Consider the following 22,117-nt stretch of genomic DNA (forward strand, 5'->3'; position numbering starts at 1 on the left):
TGTGTTGTGTAGCTGTTATTTAACAAAATGGCATTTGTCTTTGGATTCATGCTGATAAGGGAGGTTACCTGGAATTGTATTGTTTTAGTTGTTTTCAGTTTTTCCAGTTTTTCTTTGTTGTGCAGTGCACAAAAGAAGCGGGATATTGAAAAATATTTAATTTGTAGGCCTACTCAAAGGCCTACTCATTGTGAGCATGCTACCATGCCCACAATGATAATGCTTACATGCTGATCGATGCTGATAGATCATGTTTACCATGGCCACCCTCATGGTTGAATGTGTTAGCATGCTAACATTTGCCAAGTAGCACTGATTACAGAAGTACAAATCAGGCAGATGGGAATTCCATAAAATGAGCACGTTTTTGGTAATAAACAAAAAAAGGGGCCATGTAAGAAGAGTGGAACCCCATCCTTAGGGGGAATTGAAAGTGTGTAGCAAATTGTATTGCATCCATCCAATAGTTGTTGACACGTTTAACTGAAGTTGCAAGTATCAACCTTCCGATGGCGCTATATGGAAAAGTATGGGGATCACCAAAGAAATTAGGATTTATCATCTGGATCTGCGAAGACTGTACAAAGCGTAATAGCAATTCATCTGAGACTTAAAGGAATACTTCACCCATACGGAACAGGCGTTCTATCATTATAAAATCACTATTATAATATAATGAATGAGGTTTTTCTTCCCTCTGTCTTCCCTCAGTCTTCCCTCAGTCTTCCCTTGGCCCAGCTGTCCTGTTAATCTTAGCCCTTACTGTGATGTCACAGTAAGGAAAATGTAGGGTTTGACAGTGAGACCATAAAACACTCTTTCTGCCTTTTCTCAGGCTAGGATGAACCAATTTAATTATTTTTTGCACACTTATACTAAATAGGATCTCAGAATTCAATACACCTTCATATTCCCACCGGTGAAGTAGGTCTTTAAGATGTTTCAGTCTGGATCAATATGGTGGACCGACTATCCAACCATCATGACATTGCCATTCCTGAAGCCAAGCCGTTAGCATAGTGAAGAAAATCACTTAACATTTAATACAGCAACAATAATAATTTCATCGTTGTTGTTACAGCAATGAAATAACAGTTGACACAATATTCAAGTATGATGAACAAGATCTTTAATGCTTGCAAGCATGAGTCATGAAAACAATAATCAATGGGACTGTAGTAATGACTGAAGATAGGATAAGATCTTTCTTCAGTAATTATAGTAAACTGTATTATAACACACGAACATTTGCATACGTCACAACAGATAATCAGGATTAACATTGTGAGCCATAACAAACATACTTTGACGAAATCTTATTCTTCAGTACCTACTATCTAGGTTATACAGTAAACAACTGTACCTTATCTTAAACAAAACTAAGGTCAGAACATCTTGACAGTTAGATTACCTGTATGAAGATTCACAATGTATGGCAATATAATATATATATATATATATATATATATATATATATATATATATATATATATATATATATATATATATATATATATATATATATATATATATATATATATAATTTTCATCACATTGTCTTTGTTTCAGCTCCTACTATTGAACAGTTAATGCTGCATTTTAAAACCATAATTTTGCACCAAATGACGCACTAACCGAAAAGGTGGAAATAGAATAAAAGCTAGAACGCCCTTTGAGTGATGACACATCTATCAAAACATGAGTAAGATTCCTGGAGTGTGGACAAACACACACAAACTCTGACAGATCATTCTGAAGAACTAAACACAACTAGGCACATGAAGCACATCCATCTGACAATGCTGTTGGTAAGCAATGACAAGTAGGGACCTATGAAACTAGACCTCAATAGTGTCCTACTGAATGCTCACTCTATTGAACATTTATTTTCAGAGAGCTCAAGTTTTCGAAAACAGCTTGTGGAGTAATTACAAAGCCTTTGCCCTTTGGAACCTTCCTCCATCAGATAATAAAGCAATAAGGATTACGTAATTCTTCTTTTATGAAAACCCAATAGACTAGTCCCGGCAAGGAAATGACCCTGTGCTGTGTCAGCTGACTTCTAGCTTATCATACCTGTCAAATCTCAGTGTGCTGATGTGTTGGTCTATTTAAAGGCTTGCATGCTCACCACTGACTAAATGTTTGTCCACCACATTCTCCATCTCCACCTCCTACATGACAACTGTTTGCTGTCGCCCCTTAATTAATTAATTCATTACTATCTGTTGTGTAGTCGGTTTTATTTTTATATTGCTACCAGGGAGCCTTCTGAACAGCAGCAGCTTCGCCAACATGTCAAATAAATGTTTTGCCGTGTCCAAGTGCAACTTTCATCAGTAACTCTTGGGACGGTTACTGGCATTGCCCTCATTCTACTTTTCTACATGGTAGTGAGCTCAGAGAGAATTAGAGGATTTTGTGGGTCTGGTTTTGGTGGAACAGGATAAAGTGATGGGTCTGGCATATTGTGTGCCTCACGGGCAAGATCATGAGGTTTTATATGTTTTACACTAAAACGTACTATTACAGCATTTCTTGCAAGAATGCATTTGTGGCTGTCTAGTTGAAGGGGTTGAATGCTTGGAATTTACAGTCATATGAAAAAGTTTGGGGACCCCTCTCAGCCGGCATTATAATTGACTCTGCTTTCACACAAAAAAGATAAAAGTGGTATGTCTTTCATTTACCAGGAACAGCTAAGTACTGGGATGTTTTCCAAACAAAGATTTTTTGAAAAGCAGTATTTAGTTTTATGAAATTAAATAAAATGTGAAAAACTGGCTGTGCAAAAATATGGGAACCCTTGTGGTTTTGCTGATTTTAATGCATGTAACAGCATGTAAAACTGATGACTTTAAACACAAAATTGGTTGGATTATGTTGTTAAGCCTTGAACCTCATATAAAGGTCTGTTTAATAATGAGAAAAGGTATTTTAGGTGCCTAAATGCAAGTTGCACTTCTCTTTGACTCTCTGCAGAAGTGAGACAGAATGGGATCATCAAAACAGCTCCCAATAGATCTTAAAAACAAAGATTATTCATTGTCATGGTTTAGGGGAAGGCTACAAGAAGCTTTCCCAAAGGTTTCAATTGTCAATTTCTACTGTAAGGAATGTTGTCAGGGAATGGAAGGACACAGGCACAGTTGCAGTTAAACCCAGGTCTAGCAGACCAAGAAAAGTACAAGAGTGGCATATGCGGCGGATTGTGAGAATGGTTGCACACAACCCACAGATCACCTCCAAAGACCTGCAAGAACATCTGGCTGCAGATTGTGTATCTGTACATGGTTCAACAATTCAGTGCAATTTGCACCAAAACATCTGTATGGCCGGGTGATGAGAAGGAAGCCCTTTCTGCGCCCACGCCACAGATACAGTTGCTTGGTGTATGCTAAAGCTCATTTAGACAAGCCAGATTCATATTGGAAGAAAATGCTTTGGACTGATGAGACAAAAAATAAGTTATTTGGTCATTATAAAAAGTCCTTTACGTGGTGAAAGGAGAAAACTGCATTCCAAGTAAAACATCTGCTACCTACTTTCAAATTTGGTGGAGGTTCAATCATGCTGTGGCCACTTCAGGGACTGGGGCCCTGATTAAAGTGGATAGTCGGATGAATTCAACCCAGTTTCAACAGATTATTCAGGATAATGTTCAAGCATCAGTCACAAAATTGAAGTTGCGTAGGGGTTGGATATTCCAACAAGACAATGACCCTTAACACAGTTCAAATTCCTGCAGAGGGAAAAGTACAATGTTCTGATATGGCCGTCGCAGTCCAATGACTTGAATATCATCGACAATCTATGGGATGATTTGAAGCAGGCTTTCCATGCTCGGCAGCCATCACATTTAACTGAACTGGATCACTTTAGTATGTAAGAATGTTAAAAATACCTACATCCAGGATCCAGACACTCATCACAGACTACCCGAGGCGTCTAGAGGCTGTTATTTTTGCAAAACTAAGTACTGATGACATTTTTCTTTTTGGGTGCCCAAATTTATGCACCAGTCAAATTTTGTTATGATGCTTATTGCATATTTTCTATTATTCCAATAAACAAAATGACACCGCTGAATTGCTTCTGTTTACCTAAGGTATGTCATATATGTAAAGGAATTTGCTTCTTTGAAATCCCAGCTAATGATTAACAAAAATTCCCAAAATTAGAAGGGGGTCCCAAACTTTTTCATATGACTGTAAATGAATATTTTGACATTCAGGCCAATATGCTGAATGACTTATTTGCCAAAAGTTAGATGAAAAGATTGATGGACTTTCAAGTTGTCCAGTATGTATTCCTTCAGCAAGCAGCCGGTTAGATTAGCAATTACCACAAGGACTTCAAATAGGAGGAAACAGCCAACATGGCTTCAGTCCCAAATCAACAGATATCCAAGATCCACTTAATCCAATATGTATACAATGACACAAATATAAACAAGAATACCAGGCTGACTTCTAACATTTAATTGATCAATCTCTACAACTGTAGATGATTCACCTTCTCACATTTGTCTTTCAATTTCACAACATTTCAGTCAATCCGTCAAAAAAATAGTACTGATATGTTTTCTTCTTCTATTATTTCTATTTTGTCTTCTATCTTTAAGTCTAACAAGAAAATGTATTTCACATCTGTCTATAACTACATTTCTAATATGAATGTGTTTGTGCTTTGGCGCATATCAAGGTACACTCTAGGTTTTGAAGCTTTGCTGAACAAAATAATAAGACCCCTCTGACAAATCACATAGCTTATTAAAACAGGGTCTGATAGTTTTGTGAAATTATGTTTTCATCCACTGCTTTGCAGTAAATTCATGTTTTTAAGCCTTCTTAAAAAGCCGATTAGAGCTTTAAGGCCTCAGGCGATTTTTTTTTAATTACCACTTATTTTAAGAATGAATGATTTCATTATTAATCCAATGTCCTCAAGAACTGCCATGACAGATTAATATGTCTATGTTTATTTATTCCTTTATTTCATTGAATAAACAGTACTAACATAAATCAGCAGAAATTGTGATTGCTCTTAATGCTTTTAACTTATTGTTAAAGTGTTGTGGACTATTGCCTTCTAGAGTTTAGACATTGTGTGTCCATTGTGTTATGAATATATGCCAGAGGTCAGAGCTATCCACATGTCAATAAGCTATCAAAAAAATAAGACAAAGGGAAGCAATAGACTTTGACCTTTCAGGTTGTTTTCCATTTTAGCGTAGACTTAATGTCCTCCATCTCCAGATAGACCAGCTTTTGAAGTTCCTTAATTCTGTACTCTCTGCTACCAATCAGATTATATCTCTTTGTGGCCAATAGGGACAAAGCAAGCTACTTTGCTGGGTGTGCTGTGTTGGAGTTTAAACTTTGGACCCGACAAGTGGAGCTGAGGGATACAGTGGAGACTCTTTAGGAGACGGAGCCACTCTAGAGCAAAGCAAAAAGGATATTTTGGCTGCATCTCTGTTGTCTTGGCGGTTTCGTTGGTGTGCCACCCAAGCAAGGAAACTATGGAGCAAATAATCCCAGATCAGGTATAAAGATTTTGCTTTTTATTGTATTGTAGTTCGCCAATTATGGGTTGCTAGGGCAAGCCCACAAATCAAAGTTACTTATATACCTGTTTTAGAATGGCATTGAAAAGATATAACTATTACAGAAAGGTGATCAGTTAGACTGACATGTCGAAGCAGATTAGGGGGAGGGGGCGGGGGGGACATGTTGTACAGTACAGTGTGTAAACTTCAGGTAGGATCATGGTAAATGGCTGGCAATAAAAAAATCTGTCCCCAGGTGTGTGGCAGTAAATGAAACTTTTAAATTTGTGTTGTCCTGGCTTCTTGAAAGATGCCATTAAATGTCATGATATCGTTTCAGGGTTGTGATTCCAGTGAGCTGCTCGACTGGTTGTTTGATCAAAGCGATGGGATTCTCCGTCACGAGGAAACAGTTCACCATAGCAACCATCACACCTGGCCGGTCCAGGACCCAAATGTGCGTGAGACTGTGGGATCTCTTATATTATAGCTATATTTGCTGCGGATATTTGATTTTTATAGTTTTTAAGTTTTTAAGAGTTTATAAGACCCATCTGTCACAGTGTTCTCATCACACACAGACACACTAATGACAGCACTTGGGGGTTTTTCGCCCAACAGATGCTACAGCCGGCCGAAAGGACAGATGAGGACTTCCTCAATGTCCTCCTAAGTGGTAGTGATTCTGTGTCAGGCTCGCCTATCTGGTCGCCCTCTCCCAGTGACAGTGGGATCAGTGAGGACCCCCCCTCAGACCAGATGGACAGCCCTCTGCGCCCCGAGAGCCCCCCTCAGTACTTTGTTGCGGGGACACAAACCAAGGCATCCCTGGAAGCTAACATATCCATCGGCCTCAGTGAGTCACACATCTTTAACAAGAAAAAAAACGTCATAATGCACAAAATTGTTGTCAAAATTGTTTGTCAATCTGGGACGCCCCCTGTGGCTCACCAGGTATAGTGTACCACTAAGGCTCTCAGTCCTTGTCGCAGTCGGCCCGGGTTTCAACCACAGCCCCTTGGCTGCATGTCAATCCCCATCTCCACCCTGCTTCCATTCTGTCTCTATACTCTACAATAAAGCATGAAAAACTGAAGAAAAAAAATAAGCTAGTTATTCAAGTGTAATCTAATAATGTTTTAAATTCATTCTCATTACATTATATCAAATATTGTTTTCCGGTCATGGTTGTTGGCAGATGATGTTTAATACATTTAAAAAAAAACAATGGGATGACATATCAAATCTTTTGACTACCTTCCTGCATATAAATATCTGGATCTCCTGTGTCAGAGAAGATCAAGAAAAATATTTGTATTTTTGTGTACAATTGTTTTGAACAATTATCAGAAATACTGACTGTGATGAGAAATCAAAGTACACATGTTGAGGACCAAACTCAATTAGGTTTTTGCGTAACGTTCAAGCTTCAAATGCCATTTTCTCAACAAAAAACTTAACAATTATTGATGATCTTTGTTTGCATGTGCTTTATGTGTATACTTGTGTCTTGTTTGGGTGCAGATTGCTGGACGGCCCCCTTCCCAATGGGCCGGACGAGGATTACACAATATCCCTCTGGTGTACACAGGCCGCATCTGTCCACTGCCTTCCCCCTTACTGTCAAGGATCTTCTACTGTCTGGCACACCGGAGCCTGTAAGTGTGTGTTCTTTATGGTGGAAGTTTGACAGTCATTGGGGGCTGGTGCAGTATAGTGGTAGTCGAGACAGAGAGAGAGATAGCTATATGCATTTATGTATCTTCTTTTGGCAGCTTGACTCGTGTACAGGCCCTGTTGCTTACCTTTTGTGGGAGTGTGTGTGTGTGTGTGTGTGTGTGTGTGTGTGTGTGTGTGTGTGTGTGTGCACGTGTATTTCAGTGAAAGCAAGACGTTGTCTACACTCGCTGAAATCCTAGAATAGCTTCTTTTTTTTACAGCAAACCTTCAGTCTCAGGTTTGCATGCTGACGCAGAGATTACAGACACACTAAGAAATCAAGGTACAGGAATGGTCCTAAAAGGGTGCAAATGCTTTGTGCCCCCAGTGGTACCTTAGCAGGGTACAACACTGTATCTTAGACATTGGTACATATATGTACCTTCTTGTCTGTACCTCTAAAAGAACATTTCTGTATCCCTAGTGACAATAATGTACCCATTTGGAAAGGAAAACTTGCAGAATTGAATTCTGCAAGTTTTCTGCATTTCATATTAAGTAAAGCAGTAATCTTTAGATCAGAATGGACTAACGTCTTTAATCTGTTGTCCGATTGGCCATGGTTACAGATATAATCGTCCAATTAAAGACAGTGAGGCGATTACTGCTTTACTTCATGTGAAATGCAGAAAACTTGCAGAATTCACATTTTCACTGTACCTTTCCAATGGGTACATTATTGTCACTATGGGTACAGGAATGTTCTTAGAGGTACAGACAAGAAGGTACAAATATGTACCAATGTTTAATGTTTAACCCATATTTTTTTTTCCTTTTTTTGTGGAAACTGTATTTTGCAGTTAGGTTTGTCACAGATAGCAAATTGTGAATAGAAAGAGGGTTTATGCATTGGTGAGGATTTCAATGATCCCATCTTTGAAGACCAGCTTACTAATATGGATAAAGGAAGAGGGAGATATGTGGGGACAGAGGGGCACTTTAATCAATAAAGGATTATTTTTGTAATGTTAATATTCCTATCTAACCACCAGCCCCAGAACCCATCACAACAGTCCATTCAAGAGTTGATTCTCAATGAAGATGAGAAGAAACTGTTGGCAAAGGAGGGGGTGACTCTACCCAACCAACTACCTCTTACAAAGGTTCGATATCTTAACAAAAAAGCAACAACAAAAACAAGGGCAATCATCTACTACAGTTTATCCACTATAGCTTCTAAATGAAAATGTTCTTTCCTGTGTTTATCAGTACGAGGAAAGGATTCTGAAGAAAATCCGCAGAAAGATTCGCAATAAGCAGTCGGCCCAGGAAAGCAGGAAGAAGAAGAAGGAGTATATTGATGGGCTAGAATGCAGGTAATAAAACAAATGATGATTCTTTTTATAATAAATATTTTTTCAATATATTTATCGTTAACATAAGCTTACTTTACATTCCTTGATTATTTTCCTGCGGTACCATCAATACAGCCCTTGAAGCCAATGCAAGGCAAGCTAAGGGCTTCACAGGGGCACAAAACACATCAAGATTAGACACTAGAAATTGCACTCAAGAGACAACAAAAAATAAGAACACAAAAAATAAGAACACATACAGGCAGACAAATTGCCTAAGCGAATAAAAAATTAAAATGACATGTTAAAAGGGAACAGTTCAGAACATAACAGCTCATTTATAGCGTCCAGATGTGCCAGCCATGCGATGTTACTGTGGCTATCCTTGGCCTTGCCCCAATATTTACCTTGGCTCTCAATTATAACATGTTGCAGGCAAAAAGAAATCTTCAAAATATTTTACATCAGCTTGCATACACCTGAAACTTGCCTATCAATTTGATCAGTTTTGTGTCAGTATTGTAATGTTTTTTTGAGCAGGCAGGGTGTCGGACAGTAATCTAAGACATTTTGTTGTGTGTGCTACAGGAAATAGTAATACTGTGTGTGGAAGGTATACAAAGAGGAAGCAATTTGTAAATATTGGACAAAAATATTTGCTTTAAATCACTTCCTGATGAGAAAGGTGGTTTAAAACTGTTTCCTGGACAAGATGCATTCAATGGGCTTGATATACGGTATATTACATATTTTGTATGTTTTGTTCTATAGGATGGTAGCCTGCAACACACACAACCACGAGCTGCAGAGGAAAGTGTCCCAGCTGGAAAAATGCAACATGTAAGAGATTTTAAAAAAGGACCTGTCCTTCCATTTCCAATTCCATTCCTCTGTAATCCCCGGGCAAAGTTTGTTGTGACATTTTTTCCATAAACTGCCAATTTTTTGCAATTTTGCTTCGTTGTCTTGTCCCTGAAACTCTTGTTTACCAATTTTGTCTATTTTTACCACCCCTATTTGTTTTCTTTCTCCGTTCTCTTTGTTTTTCTTTTTCCCCTCCCTGTCCTGTCTGCAGGTCCCTAGCGGAACAGTTGCGCAGGCTGCAATCTCTGGTCATGAGTACAACTAACAAGCCAGCCCAAACTGGGACATGTGTACTGGTTAGGACGTTTCTCTATGTGTTTGGCAGGCTGAAGGAAAACAAATCATCTTCATAGCAATCCAAATAGCAAAAATTGTTAGAACCGGAGTAGACATAGAGAAAGACCATTTTAGGTATATATTATGAACCACTAACAAGACAGCACAGGGCACAGACCCATAGAAACACACAGTTTGAACAGAGGCCATTTTTTGCCTTTTGTCATTAAAGTTGAATAAAGTGAAAGACCAGTTTTCTAGTACCAACTTTCTTTTACAGTACCTGAACTGACTTGAACTCAGTGTAAATTATGTTTTTACCACCTATTTTCTGGCCACCGTTTTTTCCTCTCTCCTTTTAATTAGATTTTTCTTCTCTCACATTATTAGGTTCTCCTCCTGTCCTTCTCCCTAATCCTGTTCCCCAGCCTTAAGCCCTTCTCTGACACCAAGGTCAGCCAGGAAGACTTCAGTCCAGTCCGAAGTGAGTAACCTTCAGCATCGAATAGCTTTGATGCCCTACTGCCAACTAATCCAGCACCCCTCTGTCGCAGCTGAGGAGCTTGTTCGAACTGTTTGTCTCAGCCGCTGCTGGAAATGTTTTCACTGCCTGACTCTCACAGCCTGCTTCGCGCAAGTCAGATGATTTGCTGACAATTTAGAACTTTGAGGATTAAACGCAATGCACAATGCATAGTACAAATTAATTTATTCAATTTATTTCACTTTAAAATGTTGAGGCAAGATTAGGAATAAGACCACAACAAGGTCTTATTTGCAGCAGTGAAAAAGTAATCAATGCTGCACTAATCCTAAATGCTAAAAGGCTATGTGACAAGTTTAGAGAGGTTTATAGTCATATGTCTTTAGGTCTGAACTTGATGAATATAAAATATGTCTTCTATCTATTTGATATCATGGCAACTATATTGTCATTCATTATCTTATGCACCAGCCAGTGACCACAGGAATAGTTAGAGTAAACTACAGTAGCTATACTGTTTTATAAATCATACATTCAACATTTATATAAATGCTAAATCTCGGAATGTTTAGTAAACTGTTGCCATAACAAGTGGAGATGTGTGTGTCCCAGAGGCTTTAACATTTTCTATCTGTTTCTCTCCTCTCTGCATCTTGTTCTCACACAGTCCAGTCACGGTCCCTGCAGAACCTCCAGGCTTCCCGTGTGCTGCATGTGGTTGACCCCCCATTCTCCCCTGATGATGAAGCAGAGCCTCTGCACCAGCATTTCCCGGAAGGTCGCGGTATGGAAGATATTACAGCGCTGATCAGTAAGCTGGGAGTGAACCAAGACCACTCCGGTTTGGAGCCCATGTCTCTGAATAGAAGTCAGGAAGAAAGCATGGGTCATTTCCATGTAGACCCAATTACTGGCCACATAGCTATGTTGACCTTGGATCCCCGTCGCTCTGACAGACCACATGCTGATGACATGTAAAGGAAATTAAAGTATTATCCCCACATGAATGTCCCCAAAACCATCCTCCTTGTAATGGTAGAGTAGGGAATTATCTAGGGCTGCTGTTTACACAGACAGGGAAATTACATTTTAATCATTCCTGTTTTGCCTTTAATTTATCTATATATATATATATATATATATATATATATATATATATATATATATATATATATATATATATATATATATATATATACACACAGAGTATATATACAGTATATATATATATATATATATATATATATATACACACAGAGTATATATACAGTATATATATAGTGTGTAAGCTGTTTTCTCATTTGTGACACTGCTTTGTGTCAGTATATGACTTTGAATCTTAAACTAAAGTTTTCTGTCAAGATGAACTACATATCCTTCGCCTCCTGGCTCTGAGCAAATTCCAGTGTACATTCAAAGTTTGTTTGAATAAAAAGAGCTGAGATGATTTGTACTGTTTTGATCTGAAAGAATAATGTGTAAAATATAAAAAGATTTTCACTGAAGAATTGATTGAAAACTGCATCCAATAAAAGCGACATCATTATGCGATCATCAAAATGCCATAGATTTGTTTTTCTGAATGATGTTTTACAGTTTTTATAATTAAAAAAGAGAATCGATAAAGGTTGACTGTTGTCTGAAATACATACAATGCAATGTCTAGACGAGCCATCTCTCAAAGGGTAAGTACACTAGATGTGATTGTGGACAGAGAGTGAAACCATAAACTGGGCCAAAGGTGAGACAGATGAGCTCATATCTCTTGACTCAGACTTCTTACACAATAACTGACTTGTTGAAACAGTTCTGGTCAAAAAGTTTTCTATGTTACAAGGAACATGTATATCATGGCAGTCTTGAGTTCCAATCATTTTCTAAACCTTTTATTTTTCTGTGATGAAAAGATCGGAACAAATGTATGCATTTCGATTTTATATGAATGTATTACAGGTCTTCTGGTAATATAATAATATTTGACATGATATACATGGCCTTTAAACGGTTGTATGAAGCTTTGACCACATCTGTATACTGTACATTTACACATTGAAGAAAGGCTGTAACTTGTGTCCACAATACATATGAGTTACTGTGGCATTTGTTTACTAGCCATACCAATTTACATTTCTGCTGTTTTAAACCTTAGACAAGGTTTCAGAAAATAAATGAAGGGCATTTTAAAACCCCAACCATAGCTATTTACTGTAGCTTTTCTCAAACTCTCCCTTTATGGAGATGATTAACCCAGCCCAAAGACTCCATTCAGTAGCTAACCACATTTATTTAACTACAACTCTAGCCAACTGCCAGCTGTTCACTAGCTGGCAATTGGCTAGAGTTGTTGTTAAATAGGTTTAGATAAAATCATATTCCCCTAACTTTAGATTTAAAGGAATTGATTGAATTCTAATATTAATTGTATGCCCATAATTGATACATGATTATTTATTTATTTATTTATTGGCACATTTTCATTTACAAAGCATTGTCCGGGAAGCTTCCTCGTTATTTAACAGAAATGCTGCAAATTTCAGATGGGCTTTATCAGACCCGCTCCACTGACATGCTTATGCTTTATGTCCCACAAGCCCGGTCTGAGCTGGGAAAGACAGCTATTAGCTTCAGTGCCCCCGACTCCTGGAACAACTTACAGCAAAAAATGTAACCAATTTAAACAAACTATCTTAAATCTGCCAAACTCTACCTGTAACAGTTTTAATTAGGCTGTATTGTACTTTCACCCATTTCATTTTAATTGCTGCACTCTTCACAACTGTGTAAATGTTTCAATTGTTTTTTCTCTTCACCTGTTGTTGTGTATTTGATGTATTTGCATGAATATTTTGTACGTATTGTTGTTTTTCCTTTGAATTTGTTTTGAACTCGACGTCATTGTAAATGAGGGTCACCCCTCAATTGGTCTCTCGAGGATAAATAAAAGTTAAATAAATAAAAAATGAATATGTGGTCAGAGGACATTCCAATCACTGCAAATGTCACTTTTTAATGTATTAATATCTGATGTTACTCTGGGCTTGTTATACTTTTTTTATTATTATTATCAAATGTCCCAAGAAGACCCTGATTATGTAAATCTCAGTGTTGAATCAACATCAAAATTTTAAAAAATTATTAACACATTGCATGTGCCTATACAGTGCTGTGTGAAAGTTTGTGAACCCCTTGAGTCTTTTGGCATTTTATTTATTTTAACCATTATTAATTCATCTTTATCAATACCAGTATTTTTTATATGAAATAACAGATGTTTGTTTATCAATTCAACATTTTTCTTTTCCAGAAATCAAAAAACAAATTATTGTTGTATGTGCAAAAGTTTGTGAACCCTGAGCTGCATTGCTTAAATCGAGCAAGGTAAACACAATCAGATGGGCCAAATTGAGTGATGAAATGTACCGATGTAGTGAGAGATCTTTAGGGAAGAAATTGGGCGGCACTAGATAAAACAGAGATCAAACCAGGTCAGTTTAGGCTCACCAAAGTGAACCCATACAGGTCAGACATGCTAAATATGCTCTGTCTCAGCACACTGTGGTCTGGTGCTGTGCGAGCTTCTTTTATTTGACTTCGTCTTGTTTTTTTCATCAATCAGTGGGAAAGTCTCTTGACCATCGGCTTTAGCCCACTGCTTTGATTAACCAAATCACTATGGAGCCGGGAGGCTACTAGGAATAGAGTGGCTCCCAATGAGTTTGGCTAGCCGTAAGGGAGCTATGGGAACAACTGAGGCTCTTTCAAGAAGAGCCCTCGCCTTCTTTTTTAATTTACAAAATTGGTTTCTTTCTTTCAAGCCTTGACGCAGACCCAGGAAAATACCTTATGCCTCGTTTCCACCGAGTAGAGCGGGTCGGATCGGAGCGGCTCAGAGCGGGACAGCTCACTTTTAAGAATCTCGGTGTTGTTTCCACCGCCGACCCTACCCTTACTGGTAGGGCGGGGTTTAGGCTGGACTGCGATAGCCGCCGCCAGAAAGTGGGTCAAACTATCGGGCTGTGGAACTGTGGTCAAGCCAGCGGTCTCTCGTTTTTGCTTGGTCAAACCAGCCGCTTCTTTATTTATTCCCCCCGTGTTGTGAGCACAGAGACGGCTCGGGGCAACTGATAGAGACAGTGAGCGAGCAGCGCTGGCTGCAGCAGCTACGTGACATCGTAGCAGTGGGACACAGTGTAGCCAACTGATTCATTTAATGACGAGGAAAAACACCACACAATAAACAGTGCCGCGCTCACATTTTCGCCAAAACTCTCTTCACTCTAGCCGAGGTGACTACAAACGGCGGAAATGATTCAAACCAGCCGCTTCTTTATTTATTCCCCCCGTGTTGTTGTGAGCGTGTATTTTACTACTAGGCCTATCTATGGCGTAAACACACAGAGACCGCTCGGCGCAACTCATAGAGACAGTGAGCGAACAAACAGTGCTGGCTGCGGCAGCTACGTGACTATGGGACACAGTGTAACCAACTGATTAATTTATTGACGAGGAAAAACACCACACAATAAACAGAGCTGTGCTCACATTTTCGCCAAAACACAAGACTCTCTTCACTCTTGCCGAGATCTACACATGGCGGAAATGATTCTTTCGACCAATCAAATGACGGCAGTGTGTAGCTCCGCCTTCTCATGCATTTTCGGCCCGCTTTCAGGCGGCTAGTACCCCTACGGAGGAGTACTGAGATCGGGAGCGGCTCAGAGCGGTTAGGTGCGCTTAAACCGTACCCTACCCAACTTTTGGCAAATGAAAAGCCAAACTACCCGGACCGAACCGCTCCGATCCGACCCGCTCTACTCGGTGGAAACGAGGCATTAGAGTGCCACTTGTTTGGTGGAAGATTCCTTAGGACCTCCAATGGCTTTTTTTAATAAAATAGTTTTTCAGTAGAATAAGGAGTGAATTAAAACAGCTAACCACAAACTGGAGCTAGAAAAGTGAGAGATGAATCAGTATCCCACACCTCCTCGGAGAAGTGCAACAGCAATTCAAGTCTAATGTTAAGTTTATTTTGTTTTATTTTTCTGGTGTGTTAATATGAAATATGTATCGCACAGTGCTCTGTAACATCAAACTATATCACGTGTCATAATACCAGCTGTATAAAACATTTAAAACACACTTGCTTTCTGTTTAGCTTAATTTGTCAATTCATTAGAATAACCTTTACTCTCATGTTACTGTATAGCTGGTATAAACCAGGCACTAGCCATTATTCTGCTCTCTCTTAATGCACTTTCTATCGTTGCCATACACTGCAAGCTGTCCAAATATCAGCACAGGAAATTATCAGTAAACCTTCCCATTTGTTGATTAACTTTCTGTTAATGAACAACAGCAACTACAACGACTCCCTCTGACACATTTCATTTATAAATATTGTAAACATAATCAGCTTCCAACAGTTTATAGAGAGGGAGCAATACTCAATGTGAGTGACTCATGTTGGAATCATAATACATTCTTGCATGACATCATGTGTAAGCTAGAAAATGTACTTAAAGTATGAATTAAAGTAAATAAGGGGCAGCAGTGGCGAAGTGGGTAGGGAGATTGCCTCTTGAGTGCTAGGTCGGCGGTTCGATCCCCTGCCTACCCTCCACATGTCAAAGTGTCCCTGGGCAAGACACTGAACCCCAAATTGCTCCCAATGGTTCAGAGAGAGCCTTGCATGGCAGGTACTGCCATCGGTGTATGAATGGGTGAGTGTGGTAAGAAATGTAAAGCGCTTTAGAGCTGAGAAAATTGTCTAAAAAGAGCTATATAAGTCAAGTCCATTTACCATTTAAATGGTTGGATTAAGGGGCTCTAATTGTTTGTATTGTAAAACATTTATGTTACATCGCATTTAATTTACTCTCCACAATCATGGAGATTTTCATTAGGCTTCTCCCAAATCCAGAAGGCGACAATGTCCTCTATTAATTGTTTTTTTATGTACAAGTGAATTAATGAAGCCTTATTTTAAATGTAAATATGGCAAGAAAATAGTCATGGTAGAATGATTATACGTTGAATGGGGGTTCTGCATGAGCCAGTTCTTCAACCATTACCAATTCATTTTGTAAGCTGTGTTAGCACATTCACCTTCAGTTTTAACTTGACAGTCTGAAGAATCAACTGCCAATAAGGACACACATTCCAATACAACTGATTAACAAACAAAAATATCATAAATATCATCCAAACAGGAGCAGCTGTGGTGTAAATTCCTCCAAGGACAGTTTGTATAGCTGATTTATTATATCTGGTTTAAGAAAATGAAATTTCCCCTGACAGCACATTTGTTTCAAGGCATGGCATTGCAGCCTATATACTGTAAACACTGGCTTGGATGGATAAATCCAAATAGATTTAGGCACAGACCAAGGATCAGACTAAGGATGTCTGCAAGTCACTACAATTAGCTTTGTCTCTAACCACGCCGTTCCTTTTATTTGGTGATTTTTACTGGACATCAGGCCGCCGTGGTTAAAGTTAAACACAAGTTCTTCGCCTTCAACTGCTAACATGGTCGCATGTTTAGAACGTAGGCTATGGAACGTCAAATGCCCACCTGTTCCGCAACAACAAGCTGGCCACATTTATACAGAGAGGCGGAACAGATTGTGTCGGCAATATTACTACCCCCCGAGGTAGTAAAATTCCCGGAACAATCTGTTGTGCCTCTCGGCCCCTGTTCCACAACGGTCGCATTTATACAGCAGGGCGGAGGGCCGAAATTCCGGCAAAATGGGCTACTGTGTCAGAACTGTAGGTAGGGCGAATACCGTAAAGCAGACACCTCTCTAAGACAAAGAGGCCTTTTAAAACAACGTTAGAGCCAGTCACCTTATTAAGATGTTTGGCTATTTAGGCCTTATGTATCATTGGTACAGTCTTAGACTAAAATAGGTCAAATTTAACCTATGAATAAACCCCTGTTCAGATGAGATATATATCTTGAAATTAATAAATTAAAGTCCTGCTTAAAGTCGTGTGTGGGAAGGCTGATTTGCATGAACATATCCAAAGTATACTCAAAACCAATCTGCAACTTATAGGATTTTTTTTTTAATGTGTTTAGTTCTTGGTGATTCACAGGTTTTGAGGAGGTTAATGAAAGGTAACTACTGTGCAGAACTTTTTTCATTTATTGTTTCCGGTAGTTTGTTTTACTTCTGTTTTCATAATGTCCCAGACACCAATTTCTGGACTATTTAGATAATTGGTGGCAATTTCACCATGATCTGTAAAGTAGAACAACCATATGAGGTAATTAGCTTTCCAGTTAGTAATTGAATCGTTACAACCAAATAAAAGCGACTACAACTAAGTAAAGTCAGCTCAGATCAGATGAAGCATGATAATAGTGGATTTGGATGGAGGAGCATGGGGTTGTGGCAGTGAGCCCGAGTAAACACACATCCCACACATAAACACACACACAGTGAAAACAAATAAAGGTTTCATCAACCGGTCACTGTGTCACCTTAAAGCTGGTGTTTCCAGTCGACTCTAAAAACTGAATCTAAAGAAAAAGAAAAAACATAGTATTTACAAATGAGCAGAGCATTATACAGAGAGATAAATGTAAGTCGGGTTCTCCATTTCAATGGAAACTGTTCTGTTGTTATTCTCCTAAATAAGTAACTGGAATAATACCCCATGGAAAACAGATGAAAAGGAATATTACCCTTTCTTGTTCTAAACAAAGGACAGGATCAAATAGGCTCAGAATTGTGGAGTATAAAAAAGAGCATGCAGAACAAGAACATAGTCCTAACAAGAGTCTGTTGGAGGTGTTTGAACATAGATTAATGTTTGTTTACAGAATTGCATCCCCGAAAGTAGGAACATGCCAAATATTAGACTAACAGATGGCAATCTGAAATTGTTCTTCTTCCATCCATGAATACTAAACATGTCCAAGGCCATCTTTGTGAACTTGAAGCAATTGGCTTCAACAGGGAGATATTTATGCCTTTCAAAAATATGTTATATTATACTTATTTTTAGCATTATCTCCATCCCTGCTGGGATAAGATAGAAAACTTTTTAAAATGGAATCGAGGAGATGGTTAGCACTCCAGGCAAAAGTAGATAAAAACATGTCAATCTAATCCTCCATCTTTCATTTTTTAGTGAAAGATGGAGGCAGTCAGATTCAGAGTCAAGGACAGAGGAGGTTGGTGTAGTATCATCAGTAAATCAAACAAAAAGGATTTGTCATACAGACAATTCCTTTTTTAACAATTTGCTCAACCACTAAATTTAAATTCAAATTTACATTTTCATTCAGGACAGCCCATAGACTTTACTTCTTTTAGCGTACTAAAGAGTAACTACAGCTACAGTGATGACAAAGTGTTACTAAACATTCACACAAGATTGTTAGCTTGGACCCCCCAAGGTCAGAAAGCACAATATGGCTGCCTCAAAAGCTCTCTTTGCTACAACATATCAGTGCGGTGGCATTGGAGTCTATGTGGGCTGTGGTGTCTTGGCAGGCAGGTCAAGCATCAGGCTTTGTGTGATTTCACATCTATATGTCTCAGTTATCGCTGAGTGACAACTTCCTCTCTCTTTAGCAAGCATTGAGTTGGAAATATGAGATTTTCTCTGTCAATGTAGGTGCACGCCCTTGCGTCAAACAGCAATCGGTTTAGTTTTTATCTGTGATCATATGGGAAAGAGACATACAAAATCCAAGTAATGACGTATTCCTCCATGGATATTTATTAATCCTTGACTCACTACAGCCTGACTTTTTCTTATTTCTGCAAAACCCTACAAAGCTTCCTGATGGATGTTGTGAATTACAAACTGGCTGTGGTAATAGAAACATGTGGCACAGCATGTGATGCTGGAAGACCTTTCCCTACTGTGACACTGCTGCACCACTGTTGTGAGAGAGGAAGCAAATTATGACACTTTGGAAGGAAGCAGAGATTTCAGTTAAATGGATTTTCCTATTTGTAACTAACTCCTTTTCTCATATGTATTTCTATTTATATCCATATGATATACTGTATTGTATATAAATAAATATAAATATGAAGGGGAGAACAGGGTAATCTGAGCCACTTTTTACATTTGCTCCCCTCTAAGCGAGCTAAAATTATTTATCACTCAAATTTACACATTTCCACCACCACCACAATTTGAGAAAAAACTACCTCTCTTAGCATTTCAGGCTAATCTTTAGCTAATATCATCACATGGTTTTTATATGTTGGTAGTTCATCAACACGTATGATAGAAGTTTTTCTACGTGAATACATTTGCTTTGGCACAACAGTTGATTAAGTTGACAGCAAGAAAATTAACTTTTACATGCAAAATACCTATTTTGGTGAAAAAAACATGCTTACCACAGCACCATGAGGTCCTCTCTTTCAGGGCCATGGGGAAATGAGAGGGGCTTGAAAACATATATCTCACATGACCAAAAATGTTTTCCGTTGCCTACAGGGGGTGGCTCACATTACCCGATGCCTCAGATTCCCCCGTTCTCCCCTATGCATATTTTATTCCATCTTTGTCAGTGGATAAAGAATAATAAAAACAAGCTAAAAAAACTGAACACTGAACACATTTGAATATGTATTATTGTTGCAAAAAGTGCAGTATAGATCACTTTTATGGGGTATTGGCAGTCAAACCTTGATTTAGTTGTTTTGTATTGTAGTGTTTTCATTCTCCTTTACAAGAGGCGCAGGTATATGCTTAATCTACGGAAATAATAGTCAGACCGCATTGGGAGGTTATTATTCAACAAAAAAAACAGTAGGCCTATATAATGGGAACGTCAATCTCAGGGCATGTATTAACGTACAGTCGTGATACAACACACTCGTCCTCTCCATCTTTGCATATTTTACGCGCACCGTTGTCTCCAAGTCTCCCAATGCTCCCTCGCCAAAAAAATTAATACACGTCGCGTCACAGACATGATTATAGAAGGTGCCCCCGTCGTGTCAAAATCCATTAAATCCACTAAGCTTCCCCCTGACACAATATGCTGCTGAACGTTGATATGGCTGCGGCTGTCAGAGCGTGAATTCGCTCCGGTCGAAGCGCCTGGCTGCTGTGGAGAAGAGCGTGCACCGCGCGACTGGACGCTGCGCGTTCATGTGGATCCTATAAACAGTCGTGGGGCGCAGAGATGTGAGTAGTCGTGGAAACAGGAGTGGAGGATGATCTTGACAGAGGATAGCGAGAGTCTATAACCTGACTCAGAAATAATACTAAAGCTTTGCTAAAATGCCACCATCACAAACTTTTTTTCACTCTCTTTTTTTTAACACACAACTGTTCATATGTACTACTCAGGGGGATGTGTGAGCACGAGAGACCAGCCATGCAGCTGAATGAGACTGGAGTCCCAACACTGGCTCCAGAGCCATGTGAGCAGCAATTACTACAGGAGGACAACGCTGGGAACTGTAGCGCAGGTTCCCCTGGCAACCTGTCACTGCATTGCTGGCTGCAGCTTCTCACCAAGGAATCTATCATGGAATTTCAAGGAGACAGCTCCAGCCTGGTGGTGCGTGTGATGATAGCGTGCGTCTACTCTACAGTGTGCGCTCTCGGGCTGGTGGGGAACTCACTGGCTCTGTATCTTCTGCACTCGCGTCACAGGCAAAAGCAATCCTCCATCAACTGCTTTGTGATGGGACTGGCAATCACGGATCTCCAGTTTGTTCTGACTTTGCCCTTCTGGGCGGTGGACACGGCCCTGGACTTCCGCTGGCCCTTTGGCAGAGTAATGTGCAAAATCATCAGCTCCGTCACCACCATGAACATGTACGCCAGTGTGTACTTCCTCACGGCCATGAGTGTGGCGCGTTATTACACCATGTCCTCCGCGCTGAAGATGCACAGTCGACGGGCGGCCGCCGCCAGGGCCAAGTGGACCAGCTTGGGCATCTGGGCCTTGTCTCTGCTGGCCACACTGCCTCATGCCATCTACTCCACCAGCGTCCAGGTGTCAGACGAGGAGCTCTGCCTGGTGCGTTTCCCAGACTCAGGCAGCTGGGACCCGCAGCTCCTCTTGGGTTTGTACCAGCTGCAGAAGGTCCTGCTGGGCTTCCTCATCCCTCTCATCATCATCACCGTCTGCTACCTGCTGCTGCTGCGCTTCCTCCTCAGCCGACGCATCATGGGCACGGCTAGCCCAGAGGTGGAACAGGGCCGGCAGAAACGTCGCTCCAAGATGACTAAATCCATCGCCATCGTGGTCCTGTCCTTCTTTCTGTGCTGGCTTCCCAATCAGGCGCTGACACTGTGGGGAGTGCTCATAAAGTTTGACCTGGTGCCCTTCACCAAAGCCTTCTACAACGTGCAGGCCTACGCCTTCCCCCTGACAGTGTGTCTGGCACATACCAACAGCTGCCTGAACCCCGTGCTCTATTGCCTGATTCGTCGGGAGTTTCGCGCAAGTCTCAAGGAGCTTCTACTCCACGCCACGCCGTCTTTCAGGAGCTTGAGGCATCTTCTGCGTGGCAAGGCCAAAGTGGCCGAGGCCCCGCCTGTTGTGGTGCTGGTCGAAATGGATGCCTGACTCATTGGATGACTGGACTCAATCACAGATGGGGAGGAGATTAAAAAGTAAATGATTCACCCAAAAAGTGGATATTTGAAAAGTTGTTAACCATGATTTTGAAAGAAAAATAATTATGATAGAATATCTATTGGGATATGCCCCACTTTCACAGCTTGCTCCAAGCTTCACTCTGCCTCAATTTTTTAAAATGACTCATCTCTTGCTCTCTATCTCTCTTTTTCTCTCTATCTCTCTTTTTCTCTCTATCTCCCCCCCTCTCTCTCCCTCTTTCTCTCTCTCTCTCGCTCTGTCTCTCTCCCTCTTTCTCTCTTTCTCTCCATCTCTCGCTGTCTCTCTCTTTTTTCTCTCTGCCTCTGACTGTC

The 22,117-nt window shown here is 39.9% G+C and overlaps 2 protein-coding genes across 2 annotated transcripts; both read left to right on the forward strand.

Moving 5' to 3' along the window:
- Positions 1–5,524: 5,524 nt before the first annotated feature.
- On the forward strand, positions 5,525–11,167 carry creb3l3a (cAMP responsive element binding protein 3-like 3a; the record flags this gene model as incomplete). Its single annotated transcript, XM_080032843.1, has 10 exons — positions 5,525–5,548; positions 5,892–6,008; positions 6,173–6,407; positions 7,076–7,209; positions 8,263–8,373; positions 8,480–8,586; positions 9,337–9,405; positions 9,641–9,725; positions 10,096–10,189; positions 10,857–11,167. The coding sequence occupies 10 exons, from the start codon at positions 5,525–5,527 to the stop codon at positions 11,165–11,167; spliced, it is 1,287 nt and encodes a 428-aa protein (XP_079888969.1).
- Positions 11,168–20,549: 9,382 nt separating this feature from the next.
- On the forward strand, positions 20,550–21,752 carry rxfp3.2b (relaxin family peptide receptor 3.2b; the record flags this gene model as incomplete). Its single annotated transcript, XM_080033336.1, has 1 exon — positions 20,550–21,752. One exon carries the CDS (start codon positions 20,550–20,552, stop codon positions 21,750–21,752), a length of 1,203 nt encoding a protein of 400 aa, XP_079889462.1.
- Between the last annotated feature and the right edge of the window lie 365 nt (positions 21,753–22,117).

Source organism: Ammodytes marinus (genome assembly GCF_949987685.1).
Source record: "Ammodytes marinus genome assembly, chromosome: 8".
Classification (NCBI taxonomy): Eukaryota; Metazoa; Chordata; class Actinopteri; order Uranoscopiformes; family Ammodytidae; genus Ammodytes; species Ammodytes marinus.